The sequence below is a fragment of the Eriocheir sinensis genome, chromosome 66 (assembly GCF_024679095.1).
Source record: "Eriocheir sinensis breed Jianghai 21 chromosome 66, ASM2467909v1, whole genome shotgun sequence".
NCBI classification, from domain to species: Eukaryota; Metazoa; Arthropoda; class Malacostraca; order Decapoda; family Varunidae; genus Eriocheir; species Eriocheir sinensis.
In genome coordinates this window covers 7,278,759-7,295,826 of record NC_066574.1, presented here as the reverse complement: position 1 = coordinate 7,295,826, position 17,068 = coordinate 7,278,759, and the positions used below count along the sequence as shown (strand labels likewise).

General features: G+C 50.0%; 1 protein-coding gene across 13 annotated transcripts in view; it reads left to right on the top strand.

Annotated features, from left to right (window-relative positions):
* The window catches only part of LOC126987801 (protein PALS2-like), a 43,461-nt gene that overhangs the window by 6,147 nt on the left and 20,246 nt on the right, over nt 1-17,068 (top strand). For 10 of the 13 annotated variants that reach the window (XM_050845151.1, XM_050845152.1, XM_050845148.1 and 7 more), the window contains exon 3: nt 16,856-17,008. In XM_050845151.1, coding sequence (XP_050701108.1) covers nt 16,856-17,008 — 153 coding nt within the window. Of the gene's footprint in view, nt 1-6,299; nt 6,675-14,101; nt 14,350-15,051; nt 15,212-16,855; nt 17,044-17,068 lie in introns of those variants that run through there. The other 3 variants (XM_050845155.1, XM_050845154.1, XM_050845153.1) reach the window with 3 other exon arrangements.

Genomic DNA, 17,068 nt, shown 5'->3' with positions numbered 1-17,068 from the left:
TGGCCTTGAGTCTGTTGAGGGTTAAAACCTTCTACCTCGGGACAGCGCCAGTGTGACAGTTTACCACAGTTTACCTTCCCCACGTGTCCCCAGGTAACCGCTTATCGACCAGCCCGAAAGGGAGGATGAACAGCTGGTTAGGTTGCGCGCCGACTGTCACGAGCCAGATTCGAGCCAAGGCCAGCGGATTCATAAATAGAGTTTCCAATCATTTCACTTTCCATTCCTTTTGTCATCTAACCCCCGCTGACCCTCCCCCACCCCCTCCTCCTACTCCTCTAAGCCCCCAATCTCCCTTTTGCACAATACATCTCATCCTCCTTCACTTCTTCCTTTATGTGTTTCTGTTTGAGGGAAAAAAATGATACCAGGCATTCGTTAAACTCATTCTTTCACGTCACGCAAACTTTCAACCCTTACCTACGTTCCTACACATTATTTGACGTCATTTTAACTTTCAATCCCCATTCTCACCTTCATCTCCTTCCCTCACCTTCATCCCTCTTTCCTTTTCCTTACGTGCGTTTCTGTATGAGGAGGAAAAAAGGATATTTGACATTCGTTAAACTCACTCTTTCACGTCACTCAAACCTTTCAACCCCCATTCTTATTTCCCTTCCTCCTCACCTCACCCTCAACCTCCTTTCCTCCTTCTTCTTTTGTGTTGTCTATATGATAAACAAAAGGATACCAGACACTCAATCATTCTCTCACGTCACACAAACTTTCAACATACATTTTCATTCCTTCCTTTTAACCTTCCCCTCATCCTCCTTCCTTCCTCCTAACCTCCCCTCATCCTCCTTCCTTCTTCCTAACCTCCCCTCATCCTCCTTCCTTCCTCCTAACCTCCCCTCATCCTCCTTCCTTCCTCCTAACCTCCCCTCATCCTCCTTCCCTCCTTCTAACCTCCCCTCATCCTCCTTCCTTTCTCCTAACCTCCCCATCATCCCCCTTCCTTCCTCCTTTGTGTGTTTCAATGGCTCCTCCGCCGCGACAGCATTTCTGGAAGCCTCACAACTATAAAAGCCCTTCGCCGCTGCCCCGCCTCCGCCCTTCCAGCCGTTCCCAGAAAAGTCAAAGTACCCCCTTCAGCGCCATTGACCAGCGCGGTGTAGAAGAAAACGGAACCTTTTATTTATAGGGGTTTCTCGATTTGTCATTGTCAGAGAGAGAGAGAGAGAGAGAGAGAGAGATCGTTTATATCTGTCGCTTCTCCTCTGGGCAAAACAAGCACGTATCGAGGCGAGCTTGAAAGGACAAACACCTCAGACTGACGAACCTACGTATGGAACAGATACAGACAGACAGACAGATAGATAGACAGACAGAGTGAGTGAGAAATTAAAAATAAAACGACTAGGCTATATCAAGATTCAGTATAGCGAGTTTGTGGTGGATTATAGGCGATTTACGAAAATATGATAAACTATGTAGATTGGGAGGATCATTGAGGAGAATTAGAGGGTCCTTTTCGGGTACCTTATGGCGTGAAGAAAAAGCAGTAAAAAGATAAAGAAGGACTGTAAGGGAAGGTAAGGAGGAAGGAAGGAGAAAGAAGGAAAGCAAAGGAAGGAAGGGAGAGGGTGAGAGAAAGAAAATAAAATATAAAGAAGGACTATAAAGGAAGATAAGACGGAAGGAAGGAAGGAAGGAGGAAAGCAAAGGAAGGAAGGAAGAGGGCGAGGGAAAGAAGAGAAGGAAAGCAAGCCGATGAGAAACTGGAGTTCGAGGGAAGATATGAAAGAAGGAAGAAAGGAAGGAAGAAGGAAAATAAAACAAAGAAAGGAAGAGAGAGGATGAGGGAAAGAAGAGAACATAAAAGGAAACAAGGAAGCCTGGGGTGGATCAGACAAGTTCCTAGCTAGGCTTCGGAGACTTCAGAAGGATTAGAGAAGTTAGGAGAATTAACTGAGCGAGCGAGGAGAAGGGGAGGAGGGAAGAGAAGGCAGCGGAAGGAACGAAGGAAGGGACTGGCTGACGATAGTTGATGTGGGTGGTTTAGGCCGAAGAAATAGAAAACGGAAAGTGTTGAGGTGTTTACCGTGTTTACTATACAAGAGGGGCGAGAGAGTTGTCTGGCAGATGGTTAGACATGAGAGGAGAGAAGGGTGAGGGGGGAGAGGGGGGGAGTTTGCTGAACCTTGTAATGAGGGAGAGAGATAGAGAAGGGGGTCCGGAGGGTTGGGGTGGGGTGGGGGGTTATAAGAGGAGTGATATATCTTTGTTCTATTTCTTTATTTACTTTCTTTCTCTTGTTTCCCTCAATCTCTTCCTGCATTTTTTTCCTTTGCTTCCCCTCCTTTCCTTCCTTCCTTTCTTTAGTCCTTCTTTATCTTTCCAGTTCCTTCTCTTCTTCCTTATTTTCTCTATTATACCAAGAGCGAGGAGCAGTGGTCCCATGCGTGCGAGAATGGCAAGGAAGAAGAAGAAGAAAAAGAAGAAGAAAAAGAACAACAACAACAAAGAGAAGAAGAAGAAGAACAGGAACAAGAAGAAGAAGAAGAAGTAGAAGAAGAAGAATAAACAAACAAACGAGCAAATCCAAGGTCCTGGTGGCGTGGGGAGTATAAGAAAGTTGTGTGCAGATCGATAGCTTAGCGAAAGCGTTGGAGTTGTAAGGGAGGGGAGAGGGTACCAGCGGGGCATGACGGGAGGAGGTGGGGAGTAGGAGGGGAGGGGAGGAACACAACGTCTCCCCATGTATACCAAAACCGTGAATGGGGATAAGATGGTAAGCTGGGGAGGATGCTGGGGATGAAGAATGGTTGTAGGGGAGAAAAGGGAGGAGTGGGGAGGAGGGTAGAGGAGTGGAACGTCTCCCCATGAACCAATACCGCAAATGGGGATGAGATGGTAAGGTGGAAGAACTTGGGGAAGAAAAAGAGGATGAAAAACAGTGCTAGGATGAGATAGGGACATGATGGGGAGGAATGGGGAAGGGGGAAGACACAAAACCTCTCCCCATGAAACAAAACCGTGAGTGGGGATGAGGATAGACAGGTGAAAGGACTTGGGGAAGGTAAAGAGGATGAAAAATAGTCGTAGGGTTAGACAGGGACATGATGGGGAGGGATGGGGAAGAGGAAAGGAAAACAAAACCTCTCCCCATAAATCAGAAGAGGGTGAGAGTAATAGGGTAAGATGAGGAGGCTTGGGGAGGATGCTGGGGCTGTAGGGTGAAGGTATGGTAGTAGTAGGGTGTCAGGGGAAGGGTGGGGAAGAGGGAAGAGGAAAAAAAAACTCCCTCCACGAATTAAAAGTGAGGGTTAGGGTAATAGGGCAAGGTGGAGAGGCTTGGGGAGGATGCTGGGTAGGTAGGGTAGTAACAGGGCATCAGGGGGAGGGGTGGGGAAGGTTGGGGAAGAGGGAAGGGGAGGAAAACGCCTCCCCAATAGTTAAAAGAGAGGGTTATGGTATTAGGGTAAGGTGGAGAGGCTTGGGGAGGATGCTGGGTAGGTAGGGTAGTAACGGGGCAGCCGGGGGAGGGGTGGGTAAGGTTGGGGAAGAGGGAAGGGGAGCAAAACGCCTCCCCAATAAGTAAAAGAGAGGGTGAGGGTATTAGGGTAAGGTGGAGAGGCTTGGGGAGGATGCTGGGTAGGTAGGGTAGTAACAGGGCATCAGGGGGAGGGGTGGGGAAGGTTGGGGAAGAGGGAAGGGGAGCAAAACGCTTCCCCAATAATTAAAAGTGAGGGTTAGGGTATTAGGGCAAGGTGGAGAGGCTTGGGGAGGATGCTGGGTAGGTAGGGTAGTAACAGGGCATCAGGGGGAGGGGTGGGGAAGGTTGGGGAAGAGGGAAGGTGAGCAAAACGCTTCCCCAATAAATAAAAGTGAGGGTGAGGGTATTAGGGTAAGGTGGAGAGGCTTGGGGAGGATGCAGGGGAGGTAGGGTAGTAGCAGGGCATCAGGGGGAGGGGTGGGGAAGGTTGGGGAAGAGGGAAGGTGAGCAAAACGCTTCCCCAATAATTAAAAGTGAGGGTAATGGTAATAGGGTAAGGTGAAGAGGCTTGGGGAGGATGCTGGGTAGGTAGGGTAGTAGCAGGGCATCAGGGGGAGGGGTGGGGAAGGTTGGGGAAGAGGGAAGGCGAGCAAAACGCCTCCCCGTGAATAAGAATGTTTACTTGAGTCAACGGCAGGAGAGGGACCAGGGAAGTAATGATGTAAACAACGGCTTCTTCTTCCTCCTCCTCCTCCTCCTCTTCCTCCTCTTCTTTACTTCCTTTTTCTTTTATTCGTTCGTCTTTTGGTCATCGTCTTCTATTTTCTACCTCCTCGTATTTTCTTTTTTTATCGTCTGTCTTTCTCCTCATTCTTACTCTATTGTTTCGTATCCATTCACTATGTAGAAGAAGAACAAGAAGAAGAACAAGAAGAATGAACAAACGAACTTCTAATACAATAGCAATAGCAGGAACGTTAACAACAGCAACAACAATAACGTCAACTACTACCACTACTACTACTACTACTACTACTACTACTACTACTACTACTACTACTACTACTACTATAGCTACTACTACTACTACTACTACTACTACATAAATGATACCTCCACCCATGTTTATTTTCCCGACACATAATCATGGAGGGCTCCAACTACTACTACTACTACTACTACTACTACTACTACTACTACTATTACTACTATTACTATTACTATAAAATCAAAGACAAAAAACGAAGAATGCGGATCTCTCAAGGTCACTATCATTGCCTCCATCACACCATCACTAAAAATACGTAGTAACTAAACAAAAACATCAACATCGGAAAAATAATATAAATAAACGGGACCTTGGCATTTATACTCCACCCGGGTTCACTACCACCACTAACAACAACAACAACAACAAAGAACACGTGTACCCGATAGCCCCTTTAATAAACATTCCTTACCATCACATACCATCACTCCTCAAACCCTCAAATGTTCGCCCTTCCAGCTAGACCACCCCCGCTCCTCGTCTCCCTCCCCGCCGGTCAACCCAAACAAACCCTTCACGAGAACCCAAGCAGACAGGCAGGCAGGTCCTCTCTCACTCCCTCACTCACTCCTCGCACTCCCCTTCGGCGCGTGGCCAATGTTTTGACAATGTAGCCGTCACGAAGTTATTAGGGAAAGGTAAACTTGGGGAGTTCTAGGAGGAGGAGGAGGTGGAGGAGGAAGAGCAGAAGCAGGAGAAAGAGGATGAGGTGGAGCAGTTGAAATAGGAGGAGGAGGTGGACGAGGAGGAGGAGGAGGAAGAGGAGAACGTGGGGAAGGGCTGAGGGGGGAGGGAGCAATATATGTGCTTGGGAGTAACAAGCACCAGAAAACCTGTTGCATTACCACAAAGAATAGGAAGAGGATGATGAGAATGATGAGGAGGTGGAGGAGGTGGAGGAGATGCGGGAACAGGACGTGGGTGTTGGATTAGTACGCAATAGAAATCTTGTTGCGTTATAAAGAGGAGGCTGAGGAGAAAACGAAGACAAAGAAGAAGAAGAAGAGGAAGAAGAGGAAGAAAAGGAAGAGGAAGAAGAAGAAGAAGAAAAGAAAGAGGAAGAAGAAAAAGAATAATAATAATGATAATAATAATAATAATAATAATAAGGAAGAAGAAGAAGAAAAAAAGGAATAAGAAAAGGAAGAAGAAAAGGAAGAAGAAAAAAAGAAGAAAGAAAAAGAAAAAAACAAGAAAAAGAAAAAAGTAGGAAAAAAACAACAACAGAGGTGGCAGTCATGCGAGGAGAGGAGACGAGCAGGCAAGCAGGAAGGATTTAAAGGGCGGACGCGGCGAAACACATGCGTGGTGATGGGGCGGGACGCGACGAAGAATCAAACGACTTCACTGGGACGGGGACTCAAGGACCTGCTCGGCCACTCCTTGCCCCCGGGCTCGCAAGGGTTCCCGAGGCTGGCCGTTGTGCCTCATCCAGTTGTAAACACCAGAACGAGCGAACGCATCCACTTATTACTGTCTGTGGTGAGCAACGTGGGAAGGCGTCTATAGGGCAGTGCCAAGGAGTATGAAGCCCTTTGCACCTCATCTCTCTCTCTCTCTCTCTCTCTCTCTCTCTCTCTCTCTCTCTCTCTCTCTCTCTTCCTGGCATGCACACCGTTGCCACATCTTGGGTTGGGGTTTAAACCACTTGAGTCTATGGCGTCTGAAGGATCGTATGGGCAATGTGTATGAAGAAGCTTTGCCTTTGCCGACGCCAATGAAATGGGAACCCGGTAAAAACAGGTGCTTGGGTTCATCTGCATGGCGATTCGCATTAGTACACCTGACTTCAGTGCGCGCGCGTGTGTGTATGTGTGTGTGAGCTACCACTGAACTCCAGCAACCGTCGCGCCCCGCCCTATCCGCGACGCCCAACGGAGCTCCAAGCGAACCCAATCCTCTCAAAAATCCATGTTCCTGTGATGACTTTCCGTGATTTATGCCTCGACGTGACACATACTTCAAATGGGCGCAGGTGCGAGGCGGTGGAGTGTGGAGGGAGGCGTTATGGAGGTGGAGGCGACGCACAGAGTGACTAGCGACATGTGGCATCTGCGGGGCGACACACAGGTACGGCGTGGCCTCAGGTGAGGTGCGGCGGCAGACACCAAGAGGGAGCGCTGGGACCTCTGTTGTTCTTCCTCACTGACTGCACTCTCGTTCCCCTTCACCTCGGCCCCACCTCAGGTAAGGCGCCCATCGCTCACTCTCCGGGCGGGACTCTCGATCTCTGCGTGAGGTTGGTGACCCCGGGAAACTGAAATCGTGGTGTGAACGTTGCTTACCCCCGTGGATCATTACCAGGAATAGGGTGTGTTGATCTGCCTCGGCCCAGGACTGAGGATAACTGCCTTGCTCTCTGCCCATCCCATCCCTCGGCCATCCGCATTTTTTTCCTTCTATCGCTTAGTGCTCCATGTGTTGCGTAGAGAGGCTGCTATTGGTGGATATATGTGCAGTGTGATTGGTGTTAAGTGTACGGCCGTAGCGTCTTTTCCTACTACGTAACACAATGATGGGGGATAAAAAAGTACAGCCCGGAATCTCTCATCGGTGTTCTTCGGGCACGGTATGACGTCATCTTTATAGACAACACAAAAGCAGCTGACCTTCCCTTCCTCACCTTCGAAACAACACACACACACACACACGCACACATACTCGGTTCTGTCCTTTTAAATTCGACCGGAGGGGGTGACTGCAGAGCGCGATTGACCGACTGACCGTTTGTGATTTAATAAACAGATGATGCAGCGAGACTTCTACCTTTCTTCTTCTTCTTCTTCTTCTATCGTTTTGTATCGCTTCGTGGGTTTTTCTCTTCTTGGTTGTTTTTGTGATAAAGAGATGATGCAGCGAGTCTTCTACACTTCTTCTTCTATCGTTTTCTATCGCTTCGTGGGTTCTTCTCTTCTTAATAATCGTTTTTGTGCGTGTTCATGGGTCGCGGGAGGGAGGGAGGAGGGCGTGGGCGAAGCGACGCAGACAAAACGATAACACTACCCGAGCGAGGCCCTTGTGTGTGTGTGTGTGTCGCTCTGTGTGTCAGGGACTTAAACGCGGCAAGACGAGGACGCAACACTCGCCTGAGCCCACCGGATGGACGGAAGGGAGGAGGGAGGGAGGAAGGATGGACCAACCCCGGCCTGGTGAAAGGGACGATCGCATTGCTCTACCTCCCTCTCCTGCCTCTTACTCATTCTTTCTCCTCCAGGCATTCTATCCATTGTTTACCCCTCCAATTTTCCTCTATGTTTCTCTTTGACACCCTACCTCTCTCTCTCACCTACATCCACCCTCACCTTCCTTTCTCTTTCTCTACTACCTCTTACTTATTCTTCCTCCTTCAGGCATTCTCTCCATTGTTTACCCCTCCAATTTTCCTCTATGTAACTCTTTGACACCCTACCTCTCTCTCTCATCTACATCCACCCTCACCTTCCTTTCTCTTTCTCTACTACCTCTTACTTATTCTTCCTCCTCCAGGCATTCTCTCCATTGTTTACCCCTCCAATTTTCCTCTATGTAACTCTTTGACACCCTACCTCTCTCTCTCATCTACATCCCTCACCTTCCTTTCTCTTTCTCTACTACCTCTTACTTATTCTTCCTCCTTCAGGCATTGTCTCCATTGTTTACCTTCTCCAATTTTCCTCTATGTAACTCTTTGACACCCTACCTCTCTCTCATCTACATCCACCCTCACCTTCCTTTCTCTTTCTCTACTACCTCTTACTCATTCTTCCTCCTTCAGGCATTGTCTCCATTGTTTACCTTCTCCAATTTTCGTTCCCTTAGGCATCTTTCCTCCAATCTATGTTTCTTTTTGACTCTATACCTCTCTCTCTCACCTCTCATTCTTCCTCCTCCAGGCATTCTTTCTTCTATCTAACTCCTCCTGAAGCACCTCTCCTCCAATTTTCGTTCCCTTAGGCATCTTTCCTCCAATCTATGTTTCTTTTTGACACTCTACCTCTCTCTCTCTCACCTCTCATTCTTCCTCCTCTAGGCATTCTTTCTTCTATCTAACTCTCCTGAAGCACCTCTCCTCCAATCGACGTTTCCTTAGCATCTTCTCTTCATACTATATATCTCTTTGACACATTCCCTCTCACCTCCATCCACCCTCACCTCCCTCCCTCCCTCTTACTAATGACTTGTGGTATTCAGGTGAGAGGTGGAGGTACATCCAGGACGCCTAATTATGGTATTTTCTTTATAGTATACCACCCGTTATTTATGACTCATTAATTTTGTCTCATACTGTCCCCCCCCCCCCCCCAACCCCTTTGTTCATGGTGTTCCTCTAGACCTAAGTTGCTAAAGTCAGGGTAAAGTTAGAGCAGTATGGTTAATCCTGGGTCATAGTGGTTGGCTCCTGGTCGTTATTACCGCGGGCATATTTTATTTATAGTAGCGGCCGCCTTGTATGCCTTTTTTAACCATATCCCTCTCCCCTTCCTCCCCGATGTTCCTCTTGACCGAAGTCGCTGAGGTTAGAGTATCGTGCGTAACCTTCGTGCAGTTGATACTACATTTCACTACGTTGCTCTGAATCACGTACGCATGCCTCAAGGAACAGTGAAAGGGTGGCAGGGTGGTATGAATTGCACGGACGCGTTGCTGAGCTCCTCTGGGTCAGGGTGGCTGTAAAGGGCTGTGAGGAGAGTGAGATATGGTCACTCTATATATGGGGTGTGGTTTTACGGTGAAGTTTGAATGGGTGTGTATATACGTCATGCATGGGAGCTTAGGACCAATTTCACAGTTCCCCATGATGGGTTAGTAAGCTCCCAAACCAGAGCCTTCGAAATTTCATTGTATAGTGTCTGGTGTTTGTATTAAGTTCACAAATTTGACGAAACTATACAGGAAAAGTCTTGTGTATTTAGTGTGTCATCGAAGACCTCAGCATTTTGGATTGTATGGGATTCTATAGTTTGGTTCAGGCTGTTACGAAGACACTGCGTTGGACTGTGAAACCGGCTCTTAGTGTGGTGTGGTTAGCTGGTGATGAAGAGGAACGAGCGGTGTGGTGTGGTGTGGTGGTGATGTGTGTAAGTGGTGTGGTAATCTGGTGGTAGGTGTATTGGTTAAGTAAATGGTGACGCTTGCGGAAGTCGGGGTAAGGTGAATGGTGATGATTTTTGATGAGCGGAGTGGTGGTGGGGGTGGAGGTATGAAGGGGTGGAGGTGAAAGATGTGGTGGTGGTGGTGGTGGAGGTATGGGGAGGGTGGGGGTGGAGGTGAAAGAGGGGAGAAGGAAGGATGGTGGTCGTGGCAGTGATGGAGGTGGAGGGGAGAATGGTGGTGGAGGTGAGAGAGGGGAGAAGGATGGATGGTGGTCGTGGCAGTGATGGAGGTGGAGAGAGGTGGTGGTGGTGGTAGTGGTGGTGGAGGCGGTGGTCCGTGGATGGCATGAAGTAGCACAGGAATAATGAAAGTGAGGAAGCGAAGCACAGGAGTGATCAAAAGGGGTGAGGGGTGACGGGGGAGGGAGGGGTAGCCGGAGGGGAGTAAATGTAGGCCGCCCCTTCTCCTTACCGCTGGGGTGAGTCACGGATCAGGCACACAGTTTCTACTCGTGTGTAATTGATGTTGAAATGTATACCCTGAAATCAATGCTAGACTCCCGAAATTGACCCCCTCTTTCGGCCACCTCTTTGGATTCTTTTTAGGAGCAGCGAGTAGCGGGCTTTTTTTATTATTGTTTCCTTTTTTTGTGCCCTTGAGCTGTCTCCTTCGTTGTAAAAAAAATACGAGATAGGGATCATGTTCATATTCCCAACCTATAGTTTTTTTAGTTATCTTTGCACAAAACACAGGGAAGGGAGGCGGAAAGCTCATGCACCTATTCCCATCCTATCGTTTTTTATTGCTTTTGTAAGACGAATAGAAAACGGAAGGACAAAGCAGGCATTCCGATTCCATTGTTTTCCATCTAATTGCTTTTGTAACTTAAGAAGGGCCAATGTGACGGGGATGAGCACTGAGGCCACGCGCGGCTTTAGCGTACACCACAACTTAACCTTACATACATGAAGTCAACACAAAAACTCTCGGGAAATATGACTGAAAAGGCGTAAGATTCATAAGCTTTATCCAACGTATCATGGAAGGGCCAGCCAGTGTGACGAAGATGAGCACTGAGACCACGCGCAGCATTAGCGTATATCTCACCATTTCCTTACTACATGAAGTTGATGCAAAAAGAGTCACGTGAAACTGAAAAGACGTTAAAATCACAACCTTTGCCTAATCGTCTCCTCTTGCCATTCAGCTGTTTTGTTTTTGCGGTTTTTAAGGAGTCATCGCTGAGTCTTGGGTTGCCTTTGTTGTTCTGCTGTTGCTTGTCTGGCCTTGAGCGCGGCAGCTACTCCCTCCTTACCCCTCCCCTGCCTCACACCTGCAACCTCTCCCCCCGCATCTCACTCCCTCAGTCTTCCTCCCTCTCTCACCTCACTACCGCGGGGGCTTCGTGGTGCAGTGGTTAGCACACTCGGCTCACAATCGAGAGAGCCTGGGTTCGATTCCCGGGCGGAGTGGAAAAATTTGGGCGGCTTTTCCGATACCCTACGCCCCTGTCCACCCAGCAGTGAATGGGTACCAGGTATTAATCGGAGGCTGTGTCCCGTCTCCTGCATGGGGTCTGTTCCCTTCTCCTATAATTCCTTCCTCTTCTGTCCCTCTCCGGCATATGACCACAGTTGTTGCGCCGACTAAACGAAACTTTTCACCTCTACCGCAGCTCTCCACACTTTACTATATACGATACGTGCAACTCATCCTCTTCTATCACGGCAAATCCTTACTTTACGCCTGCCAACGTTGCCAGATTATCGTACTCAGCCTTTTATAATTACCAACTCCCGACCCAAAAACTGTCTTCTGGGCCCTAATAACTAGATTCATTTATATCTATCGTTAAAATAGTTAATTCCTCATGTTTCTTGGCAATAGTTATGCGTCAGAAACCGGTAAACACTTTGCTCTGAGTACGATAATCTGACAATGGTGACGCCTGCTACTCCCTTGTTACCGTACTCACCCTCCCTGACACCCTGACACTCTCACACCCTTCATCGTCACCCTCTCCTATGGTTCTTGTGTCTGCCTCAATATCATCACTACCCTCCCATATGCTATTCCTTTCAAACCTACTCCAGACAACTCTCAAACTGTCACTCCCTCATCATCGTCATCCTCTCCTATGGTCTTTGTATTTGCCTCAATATCATCACTACCCTCCCATATGCTATTCCTTTCAAACCTACTCCAGACAACTCTCAAACTGTCACTCCCTCATCATCGTCATCCTCTTCCATAGTTCCTGCGTTTATATCATCATCATCATCACTCTCCCTGACGCTGCTTCATGATACTTCTTTCTCATGTCTTCCCGCTCACCCCCACACCCCCATGCACTAGTCACTCATCGTCATCCTCCTCCTATATAGTTTCTTCGTCTCCCTTATTCAGCCTCACACTACCTCGCTACATACATCACCTTCATTCTTGTTCTCACGCTGCCTCACACTGTTCCCTCACACCCTCACTCCCTCATCATCATCACCCTTCCCTCATTCACCCTCACACCCGCTACATACTTAACTCCGCCACTGTTCTCACGCGCCGTACACTACTCCATCGCTGTTCTCAGACACTGCCACACTCCACGCACTGACGCACAAATGCACACACAAGGTGGAGATTAAGGGACGCGGTAGGCGGGGGGTGCGACGCAGGTTGTTATCCCCGGCAGTAGTGGTTGGACCGCCTCAAACGTCGCGCACTCGCCGTCAGGACAGCCTCGAGGGTGACGCTCCCCTCGCCCACGTTCCTTTTACCTTTGCGGCAGAGTTCCCGTGGGGGAGAGTCGCCGCATCCGGTCCGGCCGCTGATACATTAGCTCCGAGAAGTGAGGACGGCCCAGGCTGGTCAGTGGGCTCGGAGTTGCACGTTGAGCTAAGCCACTGAACGTCTGGGGACGGGGAAGAACGTTAAGCTCCGGTTGTCTTTAACGAGGCGTCCAGGCGAGCCGTGTTGTGAGACCGCCGCCGCAGCCAGTGTCCCCCGCAACCCACCGCAGCGCCCACAACCCCGCACTGCTCCGCCGGGCCCCGTGAGCCGTCCCGCCCCCCCCCCCCCCCCGGTCACAGGTGTAGTGGTGGCAATCAGGTGTGTCCGTCAGTGGGTCAGCAAGAGGAGTGACAGCAGGTCCACGGCAGGCGTAAGCCACGCCACCCCTGCCCTGCTCAGCCCACGCCCCTTCACCTCCCAGGGCTGCCAAAGAGTGACCTCTCCCTCGCCGACCTGATTATTCAGTGACATTAGAGGCAACACAACAGACACCACGACCTCCACATTCACCACAACCATCACTACCACTGAACCCCCCCTCACCTCACCACAACCACCAGCGACAACACCGCGACCACAACACCGGCGTTACCACTTCCAGCGCCCCCACCACAACCCACCCACCCCTTCACCGGCCCTCCCAGTCCTCCTCAGCAAACCTTGAGGCAACGGAAGCAGGTAACCAGCTTAACGAGACACGGTTGCGACTTAAATGACCAGCGCCCCCATCCTCGCCCCTCCTCCTTCCCCCATCCTCGCCCCTCCTCCTTCCCCCATCCTCGCCCCTCCTCCTTCTCCCGTCTTCCCACTCCCCCTGTCCTTCCTCCTCCTCCTCCTCCCAGCTCGCTCACAGCAAACTCCACCTCCACAATGCAATAAAAGTAGACGAACACCTGAATGCCCGCCTAAATTAACATGAACATATACACTCAGTACCTGCACCTTCTCTCCCCTTACACCCACACCCCCACCCACCTGATCAAATAGCACATATAGGCTTTCCCTCCCCGTACATAGAACTCGCTGGCAGTGGTGGTGCTGGTGGTGGTGGTGTTGGTGGCCAGTCTGGGGACCCTCAAGCGTTCACTCTCAGTCTCACTCAACCTGGCGGCGTCCTCCAGGTCACAAGCGGGTCCTTCGCGTTCTTCGACCATTGAAAGCTAAAGAACTGTCGTGTAGCGCCGTCGATGAGTGAGGTGTCGTGTAGTGTGACGGGGAACGGTGCAGCGATGTGGTGTTAACGTGGGTGCGTTTGCTAATGTGTTGGCAATAGTGCGATAGTTTGTGGTGTTTTTAGTGATGGTGATGACGGTGTATTTGGTGTTGGTGTTGTTGTTGGTGTTTGCAGTGTGCATGGATAAAATGCTGAGTGTCAGTGTTGCCAAGGCTCCGGCGGTGAGAGCGGTGACCTTTGCTGCTGGAGGACCGGCTGTGAGGAGGTGGTGTGACTTGCAACAGGATCTGCCATTTACGAGACTCCTTCTAGTGATCGTGGCACACTGCCCTGCCCTTACCGATCCCTGAGCGTCAAACGTGCTAAATTTAGTTGCGAGAGTTCAAATTTCCACTAAGTTATTTACTCATTTTTTCTTTCATCGTGTCATCTGCCTTGTCGGCCTTCCGTCCCGCCGCCCACAGACTGGACCACAAGCGGCCCACTCGTTCCTCCGCCGGTACAGGTTCATCAACTGGAACGCTGCCGCAAACAACTCGCCGCAAGGGAGACACATCCTCAGGGGGAAAAGCGCGCATGTGAAAGGCTCGCAGGAAGTGAATTGCGGTGCAGTGCAGAAAACATAATTCGGTGATTGCAGTGTTTACCAAGTACTCCAAGTTCCCGCCCCCGTGAGCACCATGCAGCCGGCCTGACGCGGTGAGAGTTGCTTTGCGCGGCGCTGCCTGGAGGCGGCGGGTGGCCCTCCCTCTGATGGAGCCGCGCAGCCCCTTCAGCGTCCTGGTGGACACTGACAACGTGCTGTACTTGTTGGTGGGCGGACCCGGGGTGAGTACGTTAACGCCACGCCCACCTGTGCCGCACGACAGGCAATAAATGATAAACATGTGTGTGGGCGCGACGCTTATCAATATTTATAGTTATTGATTCTAAAATTCTCCCACAGTCGCATCAAGCCGCCACGAAGGGAAAACTTGCCTTTGTGTATTTAGAACAAGGTTTTGGGTGTTCATTTAATAGTGTTTCGTGGGCTACTTTATCTGGATGGTTGGCACTCTCCCACCTGTTTCACCTGAGCCTCGAGGAACAAGTTTCGTTACGGTTATAGATCAGGGAAGCAGCCGCCCGTCCCACGCGTGACACACAAACCCTCGGGTGACGCGCGGGAGTGTTCCTGGGCGTCTTTGTTGAGACTCTACCTGTGCCTCTCTATTGTCAACTTCCTGCGCCTCCCCTCCCTGCCCCTCCTCCTTGCAGCCTCCCGTCGCGCCATCCTTCCTTTCAGTTCTTTACATTGGCCTCAGGAAGTTGGTGTTTACTGTCACACACACTTGGAGCCGTAGGTGGGCCGGGCCTGATCTGTCACCATGGCTACGAGGCAAAACAACACGTTCGGCCGAAGCTCTCCTTGTGTCGGGGCGGAGTGTGAGACAGGCGGACACAGAGACCAGTACAGTGCCTCCCCGTGTTTCCCTCAGCACGCGGCGCCTCCTCCCTCCTCCGACCCTCCGGCAGGAAACACGTATCTAGAGCAAGTGAAACAAAAGACGGAGGGAAAAAAACAGTGCCGCCGCGTCCTGTGTTGAGTCATATGCTTTCACGGCGCAGTATTTATGAGCCGATCGCTATGAGCTCCTCCCCGCCGCCCCGTAGACGAGGGGAGACCCGGACCGTGGTGGTGACGCGGCAGGTGAGGCAGCGAGGGGCACGGCGACACACCTTAGACACAGGGGGGAAGGGGGGGGGTAGTGGGGGGGTGACTAGCCTGTGTGCCCCCCTCCCCCCCCCGACCCCTGTCTCCACCTGACGAGTGTTTAATGGAATTTTAACGATATCGACTTGCAAATATTACTGAAGTTTGGACCAAGTGTTGCGCGCCACACACGCACGCACACACACACACACACACACACACACACACACACACACACACACACACACACACACACTTGGTAGGTATGCTTTCTAGGAATGATCGAAGCGCCTCAACACTTCAGACTCGCTTCGTCCAGGCCACATTACTTCATTTGACGTGTTTTTTTTTTTTCCTGGATATCTTTTCTTTGTATCTTACTCCAAGTTCTTATATGCGTCAAGGAACGTCAGATTCAGTATAAGGAGAAGCTTAATGGTGACGCGTTAGCAAGGGTTTCTGGGCGGGACAAAGAGCCAATTTCACAGTCCAACACAGTGTCTTCGTAACAGCCCGAACCAAACTATAGAATCCCATACAATCCAAAATGGGGAGGTCTTCGATGCCACACTAAATACACAAGACTTTTCCTGTATAGTTTCATCAAATTTGTGAACTTGAATATAAACACCAGACACTATACAAGGAAATTTTAAATCATCACTCACGCAAACCATTTCATAGTATATATCAACGCATTTGTGATCAGTTTATGTATCATCTGTTTTGGGGGGTTTAAATCATGGCACAAATTTGGCTCGTCGCTGCTACACGGTAAAGCCACAAATTTGGCCCGTCGCTGCTACCGGGTTAACCTACTACCTATATGATCCCTCCTCCTCCTCCTCCTCTTCTTTCTTCTTATCTTCTTCCTCCTCTTCACAGTCTTGTTGGCCTGGAAAGTGTTGTTACGCGGCAGCACCAATACCATCACCGTTACACCAGAAATTAACATGTAACACTTAACCTGGTCTGTTTTCAGCTTTCTATTCACATCAAACATCTTTCTCTCAGCCCCATGACACTGTGCCTTTTAATGCTCCTTTTTCTCTTTTCTCATCTCGTTGCACTTTCTTCTCTTAACCCGTCCGCTGCGATTGGTACAGATTTCGCCTTCACCGGTAGCCTGGTAACACATACACTCCCATGTCTTTCTCTGCCTCTGTGGTGGATAGTGGAGTGTTTCCCATGTGGTATTGGAATGCTGGATATCCCCTCCCAATGTGCAGGACTTTACATTTTTCTTCATTTAATTGTAGCAGCCACTTTTTGTTCCATTCCTGTAGCTTGGTGAGGTCTTCTTGTAGGAAATCCGCAGCCAAGGGGGTTAGACCATGTGGACAGTTGTCTTTTTTCTTATGCAGTTTATAGTTTTTCTCCCACATCAACGTCATGGGAGTGTGCGATTAGTGTTCCCTTTTTTCAACTTTCTGTCATAACATCACACATTCTTCTCTTCAGACCGCGTGAATGTCTTTTCTTATTTAGTTTTCTTTCCCTGTCACAGTGTCCCTTAACGTCATGGGAGTGTGCGATTAGTGTTCCCTTTCTTTCAGTCCTCTCACGTCACACTCCCCTCACCACCACATGAAGGAGTGGCAGACCTGACCTGACCTAACCCGTGTCTTTCCCTCCCCGCAGGTACAGGACACGTTGGAGGACGGCGTGGGGGTGGTAGAGCCTGTCTCGACCGGCAGTGGCAAACTCGCCTCGCAGCTCCTCCTTCTGTGCGAGGGCTCGACTAGCGCGCCGTCACAAGAGTTGGCCGAGCTCCTGCAGCGGCCTCACCTGCTGGTATGGCCACTGGCGTGTGCTCAGTCTGGCGTTATGTAAGCCCGCGGACCGTCGTGCACC